General features: G+C 45.0%; 2 protein-coding genes across 3 annotated transcripts; one reads left to right on the top strand and one right to left on the bottom strand.

Annotated features, from left to right (window-relative positions):
• Nucleotides 1–514: 514 nt before the first annotated feature.
• MOCS3 (molybdenum cofactor synthesis 3) lies at nucleotides 515–3,099 on the bottom strand. The gene has a single exon (XM_051802788.1). It carries the CDS (start codon nucleotides 3,008–3,010, stop codon nucleotides 1,445–1,447), a length of 1,566 nt encoding a protein of 521 aa, XP_051658748.1. The 5' UTR covers nucleotides 3,011–3,099; the 3' UTR covers nucleotides 515–1,444.
• Nucleotides 3,029–7,081, top strand: DPM1 (dolichyl-phosphate mannosyltransferase subunit 1, catalytic). 2 transcript variants are annotated; one of them, XM_051802821.1, is made up of 9 exons: nucleotides 3,029–3,185; nucleotides 3,785–3,884; nucleotides 4,039–4,072; nucleotides 4,684–4,760; nucleotides 4,877–4,902; nucleotides 5,218–5,313; nucleotides 5,564–5,632; nucleotides 5,920–6,034; nucleotides 6,695–7,081. In XM_051802821.1, exons 1-9 carry the CDS (start codon nucleotides 3,079–3,081, stop codon nucleotides 6,797–6,799), a joined length of 729 nt encoding a protein of 242 aa, XP_051658781.1. In that variant the 5' UTR covers nucleotides 3,029–3,078; the 3' UTR covers nucleotides 6,800–7,081. The 2 variants fall into 2 exon arrangements, with proteins under 2 accessions (XP_051658781.1, XP_051658782.1); XM_051802822.1 differs by lacking the exon at nucleotides 5,218–5,313.
• Nucleotides 7,082–13,710: the final 6,629 nt, after the last annotated feature.

Below are 13,710 nucleotides of genomic sequence, written 5' to 3'. Positions count from 1 at the left end.
GACATCACAGCAAAGGCAGAAAAATGGAAACACAGGTCAGGCATTTCAAACAAGTCCCTCTGGTTTCCAAATCCCACAAGAGGAACCTACCAGGACCTAAACATTCTGACTGAGCTGAGCCTCCACTGTCCACCTGAAAAGCACATCCACAAACACTAAAACTTAGTTTATAAGTCATGTCCTCCCACACTTTCATTGTCCTCTAAACTGTGAGATACAACTTTGTTCATAAAATCACATCCCTGTTTCCTTCACAAGACTGTCATTGCCAGAACCATGGCATCTTATAATAAAGCAGGAGTGTGGTTGTTCTCAAATTTACTTTACTAAAATATACCTTTTCAACTACTAATTATAATGGCACTATTCTTTTTCTCTTTTTCTCCCCCTGGTACGATGTGAAGATTAAGTCGTGACAGGTGTTTTTTTCCTCCTTGGGAAGTAAAGAAATCCATACCTTAATTAATATAAGGAGATAATTACTATGCTGAAGTGATGAGGCCTCAGGCAGCTCTGTTGAGAAGCTATTTATTTCTCTTTCTTTTCATTCAGTTCAACTACAGATACTTCTCAGATGTGCAGAGCTCTCCATGCCAGCAAGCCAATAAAATAAACATGGACATACAATTGCCAAACAGAGAGAAAACTTAAGAAATAGGTCTTTGTCCTTGCAGGAGGGAGGATAAATATGCATATTTTCTTCTCCCCTCCCACCCCTTATCTCTCAACCTCTGGAATCTAAGCACTGACAAAAGCATTTTCCGTCTGTTTTACAAACTTTCTGGGGTCAGACTTACACCTTATTAACAGTCAATCTCAGTTTCTCTATTCAAATTGGAGAATCCACTTTTTTGTCGGCCCACAAGTGGGGATGGCTGGCTCTGGAAGTTCTTAGCAGAACCCCCTCGCTGTAGGCGCTGTTCTCTGCCACAAATACACAAGTTTCCTACAGAGAACTAAAAGATGTTGACCACAATGGTCTCATCAATGCTGCCTTGGCAATTCCCTGTGACAGATTAGTACTGCTACAGATCAGCTAGAGATTAACAGTTGTTTTTTTTTAAATTGCTTCATGCACTGTTTCCATCTCTAAAGGATTTTGGAGATTGAGTAAAAACATGATCCCTAAGCTTTGTCATTTTCAGGTTACAATTAATAATCAGGAGCCATTCTCAATCATTATATGCACAATTCCGTGGTTATACCAAGTCTTTACTATTAAATCATAACCAAGAAACACATTTCTCTTCCATTCCCATGGACAGATTCACATCTTTATAAAAACAATCAAACACCTAGAAAAATACATAGTGTTTTTGGAAAAGAAAGTAACATAAGCAACATGGTATTTCTGTTTTTAACATGAAATATAGTCATTAGACAGAGAAGATGAAAACCTATGGAACCTACTAGGAAAACATGTGGGTTTTTTCCCCATAAATTTCTAATACTGAGGGAATGTTGGATCAATTTTAGTGGCCCAAGCCATGAGCCCCCCTTTAATATCCTTTGCTAACAGAGAACCAGATTCTTTGGCAGGTAGCTCCTGCAGGATTTTTACAGCCTTCTGGGAATCATTTCCCAATTTGCAAACAACATACACAGGAAGAGATGCTTGGTCATTAGTTCTCTGCTTTTCTTCGCGAATTCTTTTTTCCAAGTACTCCAGCTGTTCTTCATCCTTCTCTTCCAGTTTGCTCAGCGGGATGTGGACGGCGTGTTCCAGGCGGCAGATATCCACCTCCACCCGCGGCCGGACATCCAGCAGCAGGTGAGGGACTTTGTCATCCAGCACCTTCTTGTACTGCTCTACCGAGATCCTGTCCTCGCTGGGCAGCAGATGCAGAGTCCTACACTTGTCGGTGGCAGAAGACCCACAGAACGCTTCGTAATCCTGCAGGCAGGTGACGGTGGGGCTGTCCCCGCACACGGCACAGTCCGGTTTCTTTGGTCTCAGCTTGATGTTGCGAAACCTCCCCTCGAGGGCGTCGAACACGAGCATGAACTGGTTAAAGGAGGAGCCCATTCCCGAGGCGATCTTGAGCACTTCCAGGGCCTGGATGCAGCCGATGATGCCGGGCACGACCCCCAGCACGCCCCCGTCGGCGCAGCTGGTCACGGTGTGGGGCGGGGGCGGCTCGGGGAACAGGCACCGGTAGCAGGGCCCCCCGCGGTAGTTGTACACGACGAGCTGCCCCTCGAGGCGCAGGGCGCTGCCGGACACCAGCGGCTTCCCCGCCAGCACACACGCGTCGTTCACCAGGTACCGCGTGGGCGCGTTGTCGGAGCAGTCGGCGACAATGTCGTACTGTCGCACGAGGCGCAGCGCGGAGCGCGGGCTCAGCGCCCCGCAGTAGGGCACGTACTGCACCGCCGAGTTCAGCCGCCGCAGCGCCGCGGCCGCCGAGGCCGCCTTGGGCCGGCCCCGCCGCGCCTCCCCGTGCAGCACCTGCCGGTGCAGGTTGCTGGTCTCCACCACGTCGTGGTCCAGCAGCCCCAGGCGGCCCACGCCCGCCGCGGCCAGGTACTGCGCCAGGGGACAGCCGAGCCCGCCGCAGCCCACCACGAGCACGGCGCTCCGCGCCAGGCGCAGCTGGCCGCGCACGCCGAGCTCGGGCAGCAGCAGCTGCCGGCTGTACCGCGCGATCTCGGCCGCGCTCAGCGCCGCGCGGGGCGGCAGCGGGGGCAGCTCGGCAGGGAAGGCGCCGGCCCCCTCCGCATCATCATCATCGTCACCATCATCGTCCTCGGCGCTGCCCGCGTCCCCCCGCGCCAGCAGGTCCCGCAGCCCGCGGTCTCCATCCTCCTCCTGCTCGGCATCCCCCAGAGACACCTCGGCCGCCAGCCGCTCCCGCGGCCCGCGGGCTCCATCCTCCTCCTCCTCGTCCTGCTGCTGCTCGGCAGTGTCCCCCCGCGCCAGCTCAGCCTGCAGGCGGTCCCGCAGCCCGCGCAGCTCCCGCTCCCGCCGGCGGATCTCGGCCCGCAGCCGCGCCGCCCCCGCGCCCGCCATGGCCGCGCCGCTTCCTCCTCCCGCCCCGCCCGGCGCGGCGGCGCTTCCGGCCCCGCGTCACTGCCGACATGGCGGCGCCGCGCCCCGAGCGCCTGTCGGTGCTGCTGCCCACCTACAACGAGCGGGACAACCTGCCGCTCGTCGTCTGGCTGCTGGTGCGCACCTTCCGAGACAGGTACGGGCTGGCGGGCGGCGGGGCCGGGCTACACCCCCGGTGTGGCGGCGGGCGGGGCGAGCAGGGACAGCGGTGTCTGTAGGGCCGGGGTGTCTGTAGGTCACCGGCCGTGACACCGACACGGGGACGGCACAGGTAAGGAGAGCAGGAACATCGTCCGAACCCGGAGTGAACTTCAGAATTGCAGAATTCCAGAATCACTGAGGTTGGAAAAGCCCTCCCAGACCGTCGATTCGAATCTGTGCCCGATCCCCACCTTGTCCCCCAGCCCAGAGCACTGAGTGCCACGTCCGGTGGTTCCGTGGACACCTCCAGGGATGGGCACTCCAAACCTCCCTGGGCAGCCCCTTCCAGTGCCTGACCACCCTTTCCGTGAAGGAATCCCTCCTGATGTCCAACCTGGACCTCCCCTGGCACAGCTTGAGGCTGTTCCCTCTTGTCCTGTACCTCCCTCCTTGGGAGCAGAGCCCAACTCACCCACAGCGCGGCTCTGACCCCACAGAATCACTGCTCTGGTTCTCAGCTTCCCGCCCTTCACAGGGATTTAGGGAGGGAAACGGGGTTTTCGTTTGTTCACTGAAAAATAATTCTCGTTTCAGTGGAATCGATTTTGAAATTATCATCATTGATGACGGAAGCCCAGATGGGACACAGGAAATCGCTGAGCAATTGGAAAAAATATACGGATCAGATAAAATTGTGAGTTGCGTGTTCTGTAATTTTTTTTCCCTAAAAATGAAAAGTAAACTTTAAAATATTTTTATACCTTGAAAACAGCAACTTTTAAGGTGTCACTAAAACGAATTAAAAACTGTGCTTCAAGTAATATATGTGTCTTTTATATTTTCTGCAGCTTCTGAGACCCAGACCAAGAAAGCTGGGCCTGGGTAAGTCCTTATTAACTCTAATTTAGTAATATAAAAAATTTGCTGTGTACTTTGATTGATCTAGTGCATAAAGGCCCAGAAAAAAATCACAGTAAAGCCCAAAAGCAGAAATGTATTGTTTTCATCAAGTTGTTTGCAAGCAAACAAGGTTAAAAATGTACACATAAAAATCCCAGTGTGTTTATAAAATGTTTCCCACAACTTCATACCTGCTCCTTTCCTTCCCACCCTCCTTCCCTGAGCGCAGAATGAGGGTTTGAACTGTCAGTGATATTTGGAGCCCGAGTCCTATTCTAGTTTTAGTGCCTGTAGTGGTTTTGTAAATGAGATTGCAGATAGTGACCCACTTCTGCAGTCAAGTTTCTTTGTGCATTTCTGGTGCAGTGGGACTTGCCAGTGTTTATGTTTATAAAATCCAGGGCTGAAATCATCGGGAAAAGGAATAAGAATTTTAATGTTTGTCCTCTAACATGTTATTTAAAATAATTTAGGGGTTTTTACTTGATTGTTTTCTAGCGGAGATTTTAGAAAATGAAGGGAAGACTGCACATGGCTGGAAGATTGCACATGTTAAAGTAGTGAGGGAAATATTTCTGTGCTGTTTTCACCAGGCACTGCTTACATTCATGGAATGAAGCATGCCACTGGGAATTTCATTGTCATTATGGATGCTGACCTCTCTCACCATGTAAGTCTGTATTTCATGTACCGTGGACTTAGTCTGTTAGAATTAAACTTTCATTGGTTGGTTTTATTTTACTCCCACCCTTTTGTCTTTTCTGATCTGTTTTCCTTCTATTTCAGCCAAAATTTATTCCAGAGTTTCTCAGGTAGGTGCCAATTGTAATATGAAAATGCAAGTTGATCTTTATAAATTATTTATGAACTCCTGTGTGAAATTCTGTGCCATAGTGGGTAAAAGGTAATTATAAGATTCCCTGAAGTAGCTCTTTTTAAGAAAACAATTAACAAGTGTCTAAATAATGCTTATAACCACCCTAATTACTGCTTTCCTCTCTTCTCTACTTACTTATTTTAAAGTTTGTGAACTTCACATTTTGTACTAAAAGAGTGATTGTTCTTACTTTGAAATTTGTACTTTGAAATATTCCTCCTGTTTTCCTGATAAAACTAATTGTTTATAGAAAGCAGAAAGAAGGCAATTTTGATATCGTATCTGGAACAAGATATAAAGGAAATGGAGGGGTGTATGGCTGGGATTTGAGAAGAAAATTAATCAGGTTGGTATTTTTCAGATATTTACAGTTAAAATTGTTATTTATAAACAATAATTACAAACACTCCATCCGTGTGAGCTGAACTGAGTCTTTAGTCAGCAGAACTGCTGTACCTGCTGGGAACTGCAAAATCACCTTAAATACTGCAAGTGTGCACCACTGGCAAATTGTGTGGTTCTATTTTTTAGAAATTCTACTTGGTCTTTGGGAATTGTGTGCTGGGCAACTCTGACATTCACATTTTCTTTCCCAGCCGTGGTGCCAATTTTCTGACTCAGGTTTTGCTGAGACCAGGAGCATCAGACCTCACAGGGAGTTTCAGGTATGGCTCTGGTTTGCAATTAATAAAGTTCATTGGAAATTAAGAAATTGCTGAACAAGGAACTGGAATAAGAACAGCCCTTCTTTACTGAGGGCTGTGAAATCTGTTTGGGAAAGGTGGAAGAAATAGTGGACTAGATTGCAAGAACTGCTGCTCCTATGTTAAAGATTTTATAAATAGTAATGAGATGAGTGAGGGATTGCAGTTGAGATTCCCACACACTGCCTTGATTTCCAAACTTCAGAAAATTGTGCTTCAGGTCTCATTTTCTTTGTAACTGTTTACAGGTTGTACAGAAAAGAAGTCTTACAGAAACTCATGGAGAAATGTGTTTCTAAAGGCTACGTCTTCCAGATGGAGATGATTGTTCGGGCCAGGCAGTTGGGATACACCATTGGAGAGGTACAGGACAAGTCTGATAGGGATCTTGTGCTTTTGTGTAAAGGGACACACAGATTACTGAATTTCGTGTGCTCCTAAGAAGCAGCCAAGATTTTCAAACTAATATAAAGAAATTACATGTGCAGAACTCTACTTTTCCAACTTTGCCAGGTGAATACCAGATCTGAATTTCCAGTTCCTTATTCCCCTGGCTGATAAGATTCTGAGATCCCTCCCTCTTCCTGTTGCCACTCCTTTAGCTGTATACAATTTTACAAAGTTCTTCATATTCAGAAGTCATCTCCCAGCCAGGGGTGAGGCCTGAGCTGTTCCATGGTGGTGGGAGATTTGTGCTTCCTGGGGCACTGACTCAGAGGTACTGAATTAACAAGGAAAGTGCTGGAGGTTGATTTTAAGCCCTCAGGCTTAAAACACTGAGGCTGTTCTGACTACCTACCACCCAGCCACCAAGTAATGTCTTGGGATCATCTTTAAAGGTGATAAACCAAATAATTTCATGCTCCTCAGCCACTGGGAAGAACAGACACGAAGGAAGCTGGTCCGGTGCTTGCCTTGTTCCCATGTCTGAAAATGCTGTAGTTCAAAGGCCATTCTTTTGTGTAGAGAATCTCTGATTATATAGGTTTTGAACCTTAAAAATAGTTCTGCTTGTTTCAACAGGTTCCTATTTCATTTGTGGACCGTGTCTATGGAGAATCCAAACTGGGAGGCAATGAAATAGTCTCCTTCCTAAAGGGGCTCTTGACCTTGTTTGCCACAACGTGATGGTTTGTCCTAAATTGACTTTTTTAGTCAAACATTTTCTGACATCTGTGTAGTTTTTATTATATAGCAGCAGAAGCTTGATAATCTGTGTGGTGACCAGAAGACCTGCTATAAGCTACCAATTAAACAAACCACCAACAGTAAACTAAATCCACTGTCTCCCAGAATGCTCCTTCCAAAAGAAATTAACTGTACGTTAAACTAAAAACTAATAAAGGCTAATGATTTTCTATTTTTGTAAAAACAACCAAGTCTTAATAAAGAACACAAAGCTCAATGATCCTTTGCATTTGGAAATGAATCACTATTCAGCAGAAGCTAATGAGGATTTTGAAATAAAGACAAGCAAGGACAGAAAAAAAAACAACCCAATGGAATTTCTTATCTTTGTTCTGTGGTTTGTAGATATTAATTTAAATGAATGTCCTTTAAATTAATGTCCTTTCTTTCCTCAGCACGTGTCTTAAAGCAGCTACATGTTTCTACAGATCTGATAACACCTGGTGTAGTTTAAGAGTTAATACAGAGTACAGTGATTTGTTCCTAGACTGGAAAGAAGGAATATTCTTTGGATAAGAAAGAGAATTGTATGTGGAATAATTTTGTATTCTATGTGTTGGTCCAGAAGCAGATGAGTCCCTTTTCTTACCTCCTTTAGAAACTAAATAGTTTTGGAGTCTGTACAACAGGAGCCTGGCACCTCACAAAGTTCAGGGTAACAGAAGACCCAGTTCACCACAATGAAGATATTTGAGATTTTTTTTTCTTTTGTCAAATAACAAATTGCAATCTAAAGTCTGTATTTGCTCCAGATCCTGTGGAAGGAAACACAAATGGAGCAATACTAGTTTTTTTCATGGTTTGATAGAGCCAGAACTCAGAAATTCCAAAGCCCTTGCAATCAAATGTGCATTGGGGAGGAGGGTGACATTATTCTGATAAGGGCTTTATAGATATGAAAAATGATGTCCTTTTGTAGGGGGCAGGGGAGGATTTTTCTGTGGGTACCTGTATCAGAAAATTAATGGTAGGAGAGGAGAAGCAACAAATGTCTTGAAAATGCTTGTGTGTGTCTGCATTCCTTTAGCACATCAGATACAGTTGTTACTATTTGAAAAATAAATTTAGAAAGTCTGTAGATAAATGATAAATTCATATTTCAGATAGTCTTTTATCACATTGATAAAAATAAGTAAAACTTTAAAACAAAGATTATTTCCTAGTGGGCTGCTTTAGAGCTCTTCCTTTGTTCTTTAGTGGAGTTGCACAGATTCAGTTTCTCCTTTTCTGACTATTCAGAGCAAATGTTTCATATTTCATTTGCTTAAAAATAATAAATAACAAAAAATGTAGCTGCAAGTTTTCGAATCTTCATGTAACTGGATCACAGTGACTGGACTGTACATTTTGTGACATTTGCCTGTAATTTTTTCCAAATATATATAATTTAATTTGGTGCAGGCTAATCAGATCTAATAATATGTGCAGAGTTATGTCTCTGGGTCCACAGGGGCACTGAATCTCCAATAAGAGGTTTCATCTATTTATGTTTCGTTTGGAGGTTTCATGGCAAGCCCCAATATTTTAAGTTGAAAACAGGTACAAAGTTTTTAATGACTAAATAGTGAGGGTTTAGATGTTTCTTTAAATTTACAAAATGCTGATCATTTGCTAGAATGCAAATTGGGGAACAACAGCAGAAGGACGTGGAGCTGCTGGAGCGAGTCCAGAGGAGGACATGGAGATGCTCCAAGGGCTGGAGCCAGGCTGGGAGAGCTGGGGGGGTTCACCTGGAGAAGAGAAGGCTCTGGGGAGACCTGAGAGCCCCTTCCAGGGCCTAAAGGGGCTCTGAGAGAGCTGGAGAGGGACTGGGGACAAGGGCACACAGTGATAGGAAAAGGGGAATGGCTTCCCACTGCCAGAGGGCAGGTTAGATGGGATACTGGGAAGGAACTCTTGGCTGTGAGGGTGGGGAGGCCCTGGCACAGGTTGCCCAGAGAAGCTGTGGCTGCCCCATCCCTGGAAGTGTCCCAGGCCAGGTTGGACAGGGCTTGGAGCAACCTGGGCTAGTGGAAGGTGTCCCTGCCCATGGCATGGGGTGGGATTAAATGAACTTTAGGTTGCTTCCAACCCAAACCATTTTGTGATTCTATGTTCCCTATTCTTGTTCCCATTTTCCCTTTCCTCTTACTTTACAGACCCTGCTTATCCTCTCATCATACTCAGTCTTGCCTTTTTCATGTCCCCAGAGAAGCCACACTACACTTGCCATTCTCCAAGTGTTACTAGCAGACTGTAGTAGAACAGCAGTTCTATGATCTTTAGAGTTCAGGTGCTTAGAACTCCATACAATGTCTTAAATATTCATGTACTAGGGATTTATACAGTGGCATTTTAATTCTCAGTTCCTTTCTTAATACCATTGCAATTCTCCACTTGCCTTGTTTTGGCCACCACGAAACACTGACTTGACGTTTACAGAGAATTTTTCATTTTATGTCCCTGGTTTTACAGTTCTACATAAATCAGCTTTTCTTAATTACATCCATATTCATTTCCTATGAAGGCACAAATACTTTGCTAATGCACTTTCTCTGTTATACTTTCTCAGGAATCTGTGTCTGCAAGCACTCAATCATTTGGCAAGAACAGGAGCTTTAATTGCTTCCTGGCTCAAATCAGTGTATATCATGGATATATTTGGTTGGGCATGTTTAATGAAGGGGGGAAGAAGGTAACTCACATTTCAGTTTCCCCTGAGCAGATTTAGGTCTGTGATTCACAAGGCCAAGCAGTTCAATCCCTCTGACCCAGACCATTGGGATCCTGAAGCTGGGACAAAACCACTTCAGACACCCGAGGTTAATGTGCCCAAGAGAATGTGAAACCAGGACCAAAGCAAGATCCCTGCCTGTTTGGGTGAGGGTTTGTCTGATCTGAGGTTGGAAAGAGCTGGCTTCTGTTTTGGTTTGGGTTCTCTGTGAAATCTTTATGAGGCTCTAATCTCAGGCTGCAATAAGGATGTACCCAGCTGCCAATACAAACACAATAATCAAACATATTTTCCAGTGGACTGTGTAGAAATCCAACCGCAAGGTTCCACAACCTCCTGCATATCAACAGTAAAAAATAACGATGACTAATCAATAATATTTACTTAAGGGTCTATCAGGATTCCAAGCATAAGCATGGATTGAAATCTTGGCACAAAGGAATGAAATGACAGATTGCCTGCTCAGTTCAATACATGGGTGACTTCAGCAACAGATTTCAGGGGCTGGCATTCCAGAGCTGCAGGCAAATGGTAATACTGGGAGCAGCAGGAACAGGGGATGTGCAGAGGAGAGGAATCCTTATCAAACTTTTCATTGTTGATGACATTACCTCCACTTCATGCTGCAGAAGACACGAGTAAACAAGGGAACCACTGGCAAAGCACAGAAACTTTATGAGCATCATCTCTTCCTCTGTTCCTGCCACATTTTATCTTATTTCTCCAGACCTTGTGGCAATTTGTAACTTTCTTACAGACTATGATTGTTACTGTTCAGGAGGAAATACATTGAAACTGGAGAGAGAAGACCAAATTGCAGCTTTTAATCCAAAATTAGATCTGAAAACTCAGCCCGAGAGAGGGATTTCAACAAAGCGGCAGAGGGCAAAGAGCATAAAATGGAGTGTTATCCCTGCAAGGGTAGTTACACTGACTGTTCAACAAACTGGTACCAAAGGTGCATCATAATAAATAAACACCACCTTCACCACCTTGTGTTTGGCTTCTTTCCTGTTCTGAGTTTTTGCAAACACGTCACACCCCAGCAGGTGAACCCAGACAAAACCACAGCTGAGAACTTGTTTCCGGGGAAGCCGAGGGTGGTTCTCTAACACAGCTCCTCAAATGCTGTGCTCTCTCAGGAAGGGGAAGATCTGAGCACTAAAGGATGCTTGTGCTTTTGCTCCAGAGCAGGAAAGATGTTGACTGAGCTCCTGCAGTCCCTGGGAATGCTTTAGGCTCTTTTGTCCCACTACATCTGTGCTGGGGGATCCCCAGGAAGGAATCAACCAGATTTACTCACTACATGTGAAGCTCATGTCGTGACTGCAGCGTGTCTGGAGAGCTCCCACTTCTAGCCCAGGATCCATCCTGCCTGCCTTGCAAAGAAGGCACATGGCAGCACTTCTGATGGGTGGATCCTGTCAAAATAATGACATTTCTTATTGCATAGTGCAGGGGACATGGAAAAGACAAGCTGCTTGGAAGTGATCAGTGACAGAAAGACTGAAGTTCTGATGTTTTAGTTCTAATCAATGTCTCTCATGCAGTAAATCCTACCTGAATGCTTCTGAAAGCACTGACAACTTGTAAGGTATTCCCAAAGTGTAGTTTGTCACATCACCCCCAAATGAGAGAATACTTGACTGACCAGCTTCCAAGAGAAATTAAGTTGCTACTTATGACAGATAAATTTCCTGTTGGTCTGACTAAGGGGCTTTCAAGTTATGCCAACCAACCAAGCAAATCTATCCTAAGCATCTCTAATCACAGACATGCTCAATAGGAGCATCCTTAGAAAAAACAAGTAGAAAAGGAGGGTACTCTGTGTCAAGGAATTGTTCTTCCCTACTTTTATCCTGTTACAGACTAAATTTGGTTCCTTCCTTGTGATTTTTCCCAAAGCCAACTTCATGGAAGAAGGTTGGAGAATGCTGACAGATGATGAAGTGCCATAGCTCAGAAGGTGGGTGGCTTAGTGGGTCTTAAAGAGCATTGTGAGGCCAGTGATCTTAACGCTGATTAACTTACTTGTATTTATTATATAATTAATTATGTGTAAAGCCATCAAGAGTTGTCTTAATTATTTTGTATTTGAATAAAAAATAAGCATAATACTGCTCCTAAACTAGCACAATTCTGCCCTGAATCACCACCACAAATGCAATTAAACCTATTCAACTTGGGAGTGCTAATTGTCTCCCCTCTGGTGTGAGTGTTTAGTCTCCTACAGTGCTGTGATTTTACTGATTTTTCTAGTGTGAGAAACAATACCCACTTCTGTGATATAAAAAGTATATTAAAACTATTACTATCAACTTTTGCTTCATTTTGTTCACCTCACTCTGCACACACAGGAGAAAAAAGGAGAAAGTCCTCCTGCCTGGACTCCTATTGTTTGTGCTTGTGCTAATTGTATCCTTTGCACAGATCTTCATGTTGTGTTCATTCCCTTAAATATGTATCAAATATAATTTCTACTTCCAATTGCATTTTGATGTTCTTCTACACTCAGTTCCTCCAACCTTCAGACACTCACCTGTTTTCTCAAATTCAACCCTCAGATTAGAAGGTCTGTGGATTGTTTTTCTGGAGTTGTTGTATTTTCTTTGCTTTAAGTGATGGCTCCAGAGTGGTCACTGGTAAAGCATAAATAAAAGAGTGTTGAAATAGGAAGGTGCTTAAATTTGGGGTTGTGTGCTTTAGGCTGGTGCAGACTGGCTCAAGCAGCCACGAAGTTGAGAGTTTCTGAACACAGTCCTGACTTAATGAGGTTTCAGAAATGTTTTCCAACATTGAAGCCATCAAAGAAAAAGTATCCACTCTTGGAAGGCAAAATGATGTTGCCACAGAAAAACAAACCACCTTTCTTTGCTTTCCTTCCTCCAGAGGTACTTCACACGTGTTGCAGAGGAACTTTGGAAGTACCTCAGTTCCAGGAGCCCTTTTAATGTCAGAGCACCAGCTTTGGTTTTGCAGGTAAGTTTTGTGTATTTCCACTTTTTTATTTACATTTCCACGTAGAACAAAGACTCCTTCAGTGACTTACTGACTCTTATATCCACTGATGAGAAGATGCCATGGAAGCATCCAGTGAAACCATGGTGTCACTTGCAGACAGTGACAAGCAGTGGATTTCTACATCCCACTGAACGAGGAAGTGTCAAAGCAGCCTCCCAGACACAATAACATGTCACTAAATTCTTCATAAAAGCTATTTAAGTGAATTGTGATAAACAGCATGTACACACTGCCAGGACATCAGCCACTTGAAGACGCAGGAGATCCTTGAGTTATACGAAGTCTCAGGAATTGGTGACGAGTTTTCTCTGCTTCTGCACTTCAGGTAATGCTTCAAACACGTGGACTTTCCTTTCTAGCATTGTAAGGCTGAACTCGAGTGTGTCACTGAACCAGAAAGGGTTTGAAAGCTCAGGATGGAAGGATTACACTTTACTTCATCCTCCAAGTGCCCGTGTCTTTCTGAAGTATCAAAAACCATCGTTCCCTTTCACTTCTGAAGGGTTTTTTACTGTGCTATTAGAACTCGGCTTCGATTGTTGAAGAGGTCTTGAGCAGATAGGTCTTCCACAAGGAAGAATTACATGTGGGGTCTTGTCCTGATCCAGATGTTCCTGCTCTAAAAAGTGAAGTCCAGTGTCTCTGCACAGGTGTGTGTGAGCACGTGTGCACAGGGCCCACAGGAACATGATACACACGCCTTTTGGGTGCTGCCTTGGCTTCAGGAAATTAATCCAAAAAATGGAGAATTTGGATTTCTGAGATTGGCAGTGTGTAAATCACACATGTCCTCTGACGCCCCTCCGGATTCCCTGACCAATCCCATCACACTCCAGGGCACATTTGGCAATGGGTGTCACTCACCCAACACCTCCTTCCCTCCCTCAGGCTGAGCCCGGCCTGGGGCCTCCCCGGTACAGCCCCGGCCGTCCCGTGATGGGTCAGGCTGGAAGGGCCCACAGGGGTCACCTGGTCCCACGTCCTGCTCCAGCAGGGCCATCCCAGAGCACATGGCACAGGATTGTGTCCAGATGGTTCTGGAACATCTCCAGTGAGGAGACTCCACACCCTCTCTGGTCTCTGTTCAGTGCTCGATCACTGCACAGGGAAGAAATTC

This window comes from Manacus candei, unplaced genomic scaffold (genome assembly GCF_025592945.1).
Source record: "Manacus candei isolate 608988 ecotype Guabito, Panama unplaced genomic scaffold, ASM2559294v1 h1tg000057l, whole genome shotgun sequence".
In the NCBI taxonomy this organism is placed as follows: Eukaryota; Metazoa; Chordata; class Aves; order Passeriformes; family Pipridae; genus Manacus; species Manacus candei.
The sequence above is the reverse complement of the archived record's forward strand: the minus strand, read 5'-3'. Positions and strand labels throughout refer to the sequence as shown.